Source organism: Galeopterus variegatus, unplaced genomic scaffold (assembly GCF_000696425.1).
Source record: "Galeopterus variegatus unplaced genomic scaffold, G_variegatus-3.0.2 Scaffold2678, whole genome shotgun sequence".
NCBI classification, from domain to species: Eukaryota; Metazoa; Chordata; class Mammalia; order Dermoptera; family Cynocephalidae; genus Galeopterus; species Galeopterus variegatus.
In genome coordinates this window covers 17069-25843 of record NW_007728789.1, presented here as the reverse complement: position 1 = coordinate 25843, position 8775 = coordinate 17069, and the positions used below count along the sequence as shown (strand labels likewise).

The 8775-nt window shown below is 40.1% G+C and overlaps 1 protein-coding gene and 1 long non-coding RNA gene across 2 annotated transcripts in view; both read right to left on the bottom strand.

The window, feature by feature from the left end:
- Positions 1–3819: 3819 nt before the first annotated feature.
- Positions 3820–5970, bottom strand: LOC103598581. Its single transcript, XR_551213.1, has 2 exons — positions 5902–5970; positions 3820–5348 (listed from the first exon to the last, which is right to left on the bottom strand). It is a non-coding gene; the product is annotated as an uncharacterized LOC103598581 (long non-coding RNA).
- Positions 5971–6504: 534 nt separating this feature from the next.
- The window catches only part of PSME4 (proteasome (prosome, macropain) activator subunit 4), a gene marked incomplete at its 5' end in the record, with an annotated part of 18649 nt that continues 16378 nt past the window's right edge, over positions 6505–8775 (bottom strand). The window contains 2 exons of the mRNA XM_008582596.1: positions 6505–6669; positions 8324–8486. Coding sequence (XP_008580818.1) covers positions 6515–6669; positions 8324–8486 — 318 coding nt within the window. The remainder of the gene's footprint in view (positions 6670–8323; positions 8487–8775) is intronic.

The following is an 8775-nucleotide window of genomic DNA, read 5'->3' as shown; positions in this document are numbered from 1 at the left end:
TTGCCGGACACGGAAAAAGATAAAAGACAAAAAAAAAAAAAAAAAAAGAAATAGAGAATGCTATTTGAATGCCTTTTCCTTCACCCTGGTACCTGAAAACCAGGAAGTTCATTCTGTTCAGGTGAAATAATGAGAATGTTGCTACTGCGGTCTCCGTTTTGGCTAAGTTTATCTTTTTATTTTATTTATTTATTTTTTTTTCCTTTTTGTCTTTTTCCGTGTCTGGCAACGGATCACAACCCTCAGCGTCGCCCCCGTACTGGACCGGGACCAGCAACGGGATCGCAACCCTCGGTGTTGCCCCCGCGCCTCACCCAGCCAGTGAGCGGGAACCGGTCTGCATGCGGGATCCGAACCCTCGGAGGGAGTGCCGCCGCGCCTCCCACACGGCGCACTATAGCAGTGCACCACTAGGCCGGCCCTAAGTTTATCTTTTTAAACAGAACTACCAACTAGTACCAAAGAATTTGACTTATGCATAAAATTTCTCTTTCCCAGTTTCCTGTATTTTCACCAAGAAATAAAACAAGAGGGCTGGATAATTTATGATGTAAGAATTCAGTCCAGGAATTGACTATGCTATCAGAATTCTGTTCAGAAATAACCAAACAGAAATTAAAGAAATTAACAGAAATTTCTGTGCTCAAAGAAATTTTTCCAGTTAATTTCCACATAAATCATACTCCACTCCTCAACCATTTGCAATGTAGTTCTAAAATACATTGTCAATGGTGACCTTGGGTCCTAGAAACAGTCAACAGAAAAAGACCCATTAGCATTTAGAGTGAAATTCTGACCAAAATTATATGCCTCTTCATATAAATTAGCTACTGCATAAGTAATTGCCAGCTCATTTCCAGGCATTTGGCATGAAGGGAGGAGATTACAACAGGTTTGGGCTGAATTGTGGCCATCAGCATTACACCTATGGGAGAAATGACCTCATACTTAAAAAAGAAAAAAAAAATTACAAGTTGTAAAGGATTCTAGAGATTTAGAAGAGAAATTAGGACCTACTACAGTTCCAGGGCAAGGCTAATACTATTGTCTACAAAATCCACCAGCTAATTGGAAAAAAAACACTGTAATCAGTCAAAAAAATGGAAAATCAAGGGCCGGCCTGGTGGCGCACTGCTACAGTGCGCCGCTTGGGAGTGTGGTGGTGCTCCCGCTGAGGGTTCGGATCCCACATACGGACCGGTTCCCGCTCAGTGGCTGAGCGAGGTGCGGGCGCGGCACCGAGGTTTGCGATCCCGTTGCCGGTCCCGGTCCGGTACGGGCGCGACACTGAGGGTTGCGATCCATTGCCGGACACGAAAGAAGACAAAAAAAAGGAAAATCAAGAAATAATCAAGTGGGGCTCACTATAAATACATTAAAACACGAATGGGCTATCAATGTGCAGTGAAACCAGCATTCTAATACACACTACCATTGCATTATAAATTATTGTGTGCAATTTGAGGAAAACAACATATGTCAGAGCTATTAAAATGTCGGGGTTTTTTGTTTTGTTTTTTGTTTTTTTTTTTTGTTTTTGGTGGCTGGGCTGTACAGGGATCCAAACCCTTGACCTCGGGTTTACCAACATAGAGCTGTAACCAAAGGGATCTAAGCAGCCAGCCATTGTTTCGATTCTTGACCTAAAAATCCCACTCCTTGGAATCACTCCAACAAAAGAAAAAAAGTTTTAAAACACGACGGTATGAAAATGTGCATTATGGGCTGGCCAGTTAGCTTACTTGGTTAGAGTTTGATGCTGAAAACACCAAGGTCAAGGGTTGGGATCCTAGTACCGGCCAGCCACCAAAGAAAAGGAAAGATGTGCACTGCAGTGTAATTTGTAATAGAGAAACTGAAAACGACCTTGATGTTCAACGAAGGGAATACTCAAAATCAATTAGGATATATTAAGAGAAAAGTCCACAAAAGTAATTATGAAGACCATGTAGAAAAAGTTAATTCTTTCAATAAAACAAAATTACAGGCCGGCCCGTGGCTCACTCGGGAGAGTGCAGTGCTGATAACACCAAGGCCCCGGGTTCGGATCCCATATAGGGATGGCCGGTTCGCTCACTGGCTGAGCGTGGTGCTGACAACACCAAGTCAAGGGTTAAGATCCCCTTACCGGTCATCTTTATAAAAAAAAAAAAAAAAATTACTCACTGCTCCTTTCTGGCCACACTAATCACCAAAACTGATCATCAACTTCAAGAACTTCGCAATGCCAAGTATTTCAAATATTTGAAAACAGCTTTCTCATTACTACACCTACTTTATTACTTATTTAATTACGGCATTTAAATTTTCAGTCATTCACATTAAAAGGTGAGTAAATTTTCCTCCTAAATTTTGAAACACAATTTGCAAAGTCTTTGTTTTTAAAAGGGCCCATTTAGAAACTAACGCTTTATTAGATCTTACAACCTCAAAGATATACATGAGGTTTTCTCCTCCCCTCTTACACACCCTCATAGAAACCTAGGCCCACTCAACAGTGACTTCCAAACACTGGTCTGCCCCTCCCTTCCTCCCCAGCAAATGTGTCTCTTTTAACATGGGTCCTGCTCTATCCTTCTCCATCCTTTTTAATGCACCATACATTTTAATCTTAGACTCTTTATCTTAGACAACACTACCTATCTAACTCTTTTCTCTCCCTCTCATTCCAGAGGCCACTGGTAGAAAATTTAATGAAGTAACTCACAGTATTACCTGACTGGAGAAATATCAAGGTAAAAAGCAACTTCCAAACATGGCATCAGTCACCTGGGGAGCATGACAGGCACTCGGATTAAGGTACTCTGTTTTTAGGTCTAGAGTGGGACTTGGGAGTCTTCACCAGTGGTTCTTAATCCTGGCTGCACAACTGAATCTTCATGGAACTTTTTTTTTTTTTTTTTTGTCTTTTTTTCATGTCCGGCAATGGATTGCAACCCTCAGTGTCGCGCCCGTACCGGACCGGGACTTATGGAACTTTTTTTTTTTTTTTTTGTCTTTTTTTCATGTCCGGCAATGGATCGCAACCCTCAGTGTCGCGCCCGTACCGGACCGGGACTGGCAACGAGATCGCAACCCTCGGTGTTGCTCCCACACCTCACTCATCCAGTGAGTGGGAACTGGTCTGTATGTGGGATCCGAACCCTCGGCAGGAGCGCCACTGCGCTCCCAAGCGGCGCACTGTAGCAGTGCGCCACCGGGCCGGCCCCTTCATGGAACTTTTAAAAGATGCTGATACCTGAGCCCTACCCAGAGAAATTTCAATTGAGGAACACAGTGGGCAGCCCCGGCATCTTATATATTTTTTTAAAAATTCCCACTTAAGAACCATTGCTAGGGCAGCCTAGTTAGAAAAAGTTTAACTCTTCCAAGTGTGGTCTCAGGACTACGCATTGATTTCATAAGCTGCGAACAATGAATTAGAATGTACATTTTAAAACAAAATCCCCTCATGATTCTTAGGTACATCGATTTGAGAATCAATCACCTAGGTCAGTGCTGTCCAACAGAATTTTCTGTAATGATAGAAAAGTTCATCTGTGCTATTCAATATGGTAACCACTAGCCACATGTGGCTAATGAGCAAAGCTTATTTTCTTTACACTTGAAATGTGCCTAGTGAAAATGAATTTTTAATTTAATTAAATGTAAAGAGTTGCATGTGACTAGCAGCTACTGTACTGGACAGGGCAGATCTAGATAACTCATTATGGTCAGAAGGCATGAATTTACAGATCCAAATCTATGGCTACAAAAGGAATCCACAAGTCACTGCCTACAGAACTGTCTTCTCTTCTTAATGAAGACAAAAGGCAGGTGTTAAAAACAATCCATTTATTGGGTTTTAAACTAGTTACACAATTGAAATAATCAGTTTGGCACAATTCTATACAGGGATTACGCCTGTGTATGCTGACCCTTAAATACTGTACCAGGACCACCACTGTGCTTAGGTCTGTATCGAGTCATTCAGCAGGTAGATACTAAAAAATATACTATAGTGTTCCTCTAAGGAAGACTGTACAGGGTGTGTTGCAAGAAGACATTCACGAACTCGTGAACTGTTTCAACCTAGAAGATACCTTGCACTCTATAAACTTGTCATAGGCAAACAAGTGTTGTTAGCATTTAGAGATGCACATGAAAAAGTTACATAAAAATTCAGACATTCTAATGATAAATGAACTAAAAAAAACCCCACACCTCAGCTTTTGTAACATGAAAAGATAAAGAAAATAACTTAAAAAACACACAAAAATGGCATTCAATGAGTACAAAAGCCCAAAATCACTATAATAAAGAGCTACATGTGAATCTTTACAAATTAATTACACAATGGTATTGTGTAAAAGGCTTCATCTGTACAAAGTCTTGCCAATGCCATCTTGACAGTTTATACAATCTTTTACATCTATGTAACATATTAAACAAACAGGTCAATTAAATATCAATCCTCATTAGTCTCTCAACAATTCTGCCGGCAAAAATTAAAAAAAAAAAAATAGAGAACAAAAGAAAGACAAAAAAATTACAGAATTTCCACAAACACAGCAGTCTTCCATTTAGGTGAAGTGTAACAGTTTTAAAAGAGGATCAAAACAATATTTGTAAAGAATACAGGTAAAAACCAACCAGTCAAGGTTTTCATTGTTCCTGTTTATTTTCAAAATCACATATTGTATACACACACAGCAATCAATCAAAAATTTATTCACTGAACCCCTAGTTTTTCAGCAACTGGCTCTCCATTCAGCACCAAAAACTCCAGTCCGTGGGAAGTACGTGGACACAGACTTCATTTCTGTGTCATGGTGAAGCAATTCATCGGGTCATTGGTTAGGTTCAACTTGCCCTCTGTTCCTTCCCTCTCCATGGCTCTCCAGACCCAAGGCTCTCAAGGCTTCAGATTTAGGGCCCACAGTCCTACTACTATCTAAACCCAACAGCCATTTGGGAAAAATTCAAAATAACTTGAGATGCATGAAATGACAGGACCTGTGTTACAGATGGGTATTCTCCATTCCAAGTAAACTGTTTCTTAGTGAGTTCTTTAGACTCTGTTTGGATGCCATGATCATACTGGGTACTTATTTCTAGTCTGAGACTTTGACTTTTCAGATGCCTCAAAGAAAAAGTGATCAATATTCTGAAAACACTTCTGGACAAGTTAGGAAATCAAATGGCAGCTAAGAACCTGTGGAACACAGACTAATGAAACCAAACACAGAAACCACCAAAATGATGAGAGCTCAACAGAAGCAGTTTTAAAACCTGCAGAGAGCCACCACAGATGGTACCTGAGGATCTGGAATTTTTGATGAAAAGAGCCCGAAGTGAAGATTAGTCATCTGGATCAGGGAGGAAAAAAATTTCAATTAGGTAACAGGGCATCCAACTCTAAAAGTCCAATAAATGAAATTTTCTTTATTCTCCCTATCCCAGAAGAAAGGCTTCTGGGTCCTCCCTCTTTAATAGAGAATGGGTAATAAGTACTTAAGAATCTTGATAAAATGTTCTCACCACCGTGTAGAATCCAGAGTCCTCAGGGCAACCCAAAATGTTCAGACACCACTCAGGAGGCAACTAAGAGTAGGACTTCTCTTCTTTTACCTATTTCCAGGCTACTTAGACTACTCATTTATATAAAGGTCCGAAAGCAGTTACATCAATTCTCTGCTTAATATCTGAAGCAGAGAGGCATAGAAAACTCTCTAGAAACTTATTTCTACTGGCCATAGCAATAGATATGTATAAAAAACAAACAACCCTTCCCCCTTCATGTAAACAGTGACATCTAAGAATGTCAGCAAAAAGAAAAAACATACCCACTTCTTTGTAACCAAACCAATGACATTTGCCTGAAGATGTCACTTCCTTAAATTCAGAACTTTGCTGACTTACCCTTCTATGCATAATAGCATGGTGACACAAGGAGATCGGTGAGAACGAGCAGTTGGTCACCAGTTGAATCGAGTCCCTCCTCTCGTATAACTTCGTATAATGCCTTCTGTGGAATTACTGGCTTTACTTAAGGACAAACCACTGGAACTTATGCCACATTATTAAACCAGTTTCAATACGCACTCACATCTATTTACAAAGGTGAGAAGGACAAAACCATTGGTCTAAGATGTTTGACTTAGAAACATGGGTGTTCACTAAATAATATCATCATAATTTTCTGTTTAATATTAGCTGCCATTGAGATACTTCCCAGATATACAATGCTAGAAAATAGAAGCACAAAATTTAACTATCCCGAAAATATTGACAATACTTTATTTCCACTGGACTAGAAGGAACAGAAGCTACATACAGCAATTTACTTGCTACCAAAAGATCTCAAATATATAAGGGAACAAGGTCCCTGAAAGATTTTAATAATTATTGGTGAGTAGATTTGGCCCTGGCAAAGCCAGTAACTTTATCAAATCAGAAAGTTCAGAGTGTGTAGGAAATTACTGGTATAAATGGATTCTTACAAATCCTCACTGATATTGTATATGCAAAGAAACTAACAAGGAAGAAATTGTACCTCAATAGGCTGAGGATCATTCAGATGTGCACTGAGATTCATAAGGAGCTGGGGCATCCAAGTAGGAACATCGTAAGGACTAGAAAGAACACATGCACCAAGTCCTAGCACACCAGCATGCCGTTTGACCAACTCTGCAAAGAAAACGGCAATATATGTGCAAATATTTACAGGTTTCTAATGTACTTGCTACAGTGAAATAAAACTAGTTTTCCATTACGCTAGCTGTTTTCAATGGGTGAATTTCTGCATTGGAAATCAATCCACATGTATACACATCAAAAACTTGTTTTTGAGGCTGAACTAAAAATAACCCAGCATTTAAGAATTTGTCAAGACGTCCTATAGCTGCCCTCAATGACAGCATAATTGTACCTCCGCCAGAAATGTGTCATGTTCGTTAAAACTAACATAGGTGTGGCTTTTCTGATCATTCACATGCAAAAGTGCAATTCCTGATCCTAAATCTCCAAAGGTAGGCAGTGTTTTTCTGGATGTGACTACCCCTACAAAGAGTGCATTGGTTCATTAGATAAACAAGCCATGTATAAAGAATACCTGTATTTCTCAAAACAGAGAACTGCAAAGTGTCTGTGTTCTAAATATGCTTTCAAATTCTTATTGTTTATTAATAAAGGTGTGTGTATACACGTGTTTTTAAGTGCATTATATACGTATACATGAAACATGGAGGAAGGGAGAATTAAAGGTAAGAAAATGAGAATTTGAAGAAGTCAAAATTGTAAACAAACCATTTGGTATAACAAAGACCTAAAAATACTTTGGCACTTAACTATTAAAAAATGAAGTTCTCAAGCAAAGAAACTAGAATGTACACTGGTATTTTATTAGAATTGGCTGTTTCCTACTTACTAATAATTTTCCCATGTATTTTCTGTTATTTTGTGATTGTAGATAGCAGTGGCAAGATCAGATGCTTCTTTGTAATCATGTTTTAAACGTGACACAGTGGTCAGATCTTATTCTAGTCTTTATCTTATCTATATTCGATTGAAAGCTCCTATAACGGGGCCAGCCTGGTGGCGCACTGCTACAGTGCGCCACTTGGGAGTGCAGCGGCGCTCCCGCCGAGGGTTCGGATCCCACATACAGACCGGCGGCTCACTGGCTGAGCGAGGTGCGGGCGCAACACCGAGGGTTGTGATCCCGTTGCCGGTCCCGGTCCGGTACGGGCGCGACACTGAGAGTTGCGATCCGTTGCCGGTCACGAAAAAAGACAAAAAGGGAAAAAAAAAAAAAAAAAGAAAGCTCCTATAACGACTATTCTGACACTCTCACCGAATGACTAGTGAAGTACTGAACATTCCCCTCTCCAAATAAAAGCAAAGCTTATTTTCTTTACATATAGTTTTTTCTCTTAGCACATCCACAAATAAGTTTTGTACTCTAAAAAACATATTTTACGGATCCCCATACCAGCCAGCTGCCAAAATAAACCCAAAACAAAAGAAAAACCCAAATGTATTTTAGATCCTGCAAAATAACTAATTCTGGATAGCTCTCTAAAAGAAGCTATTTTGGGTGGGGTGTAGACTTGATTTAATATAATAGTTGTATGTAGCAATGTACAGATTCTTTTGTACCTGTCTCAATTTTAGCTTTTACATTTTAGGTCCTGCCTTCCATATGCAAAATTCCTCAAAAGTAGAGACAATTTCTCCCAGTATCTAGCATAGACCTGGGCATATAAAAGTACTCAATAAATACTTGTTGAGTAAGCCTGGTTAATTCCCAAAGAATATGGGCATTTTCTACCCACAATGTTACCTGCAGAAGGAATGGTATCTCCTACGGAACCAGGGTCTCTCTTTCTTTTCTTAGGCAGTTTTGTTTTGCAAAGTTGCTCAAAATGAATCTGCATAGGACTGTCCATGGTAAGGAAGTTACACTGTAACAGACCACTTAAGGTTGTAGCAGCCATTTCTCGAACCTGCAGAGATAATCATTCCTTTAAGAACTAAGATCCTAAGTCTGAGGGAATAATGAAGGATGGGGGGGAACTGCAGTGGGAACCTTCCCTGAAATTGTATACAAATGCTGTGTATGCTCTTTGGCAGAGATTTCATCAGATTCTCAAAGGGTCTGTGGCCTCAAAATGGATAAAAGTTGGGGCCGGCCCGGTGGCGCACTGGATAGTGCGCCGCTTGGGAAGCGCGGCGGCGCTCCCGTCCGAGGGTTCGGATCCCACATACAGACCGGTTCCCGCTCACTGGCTGAGC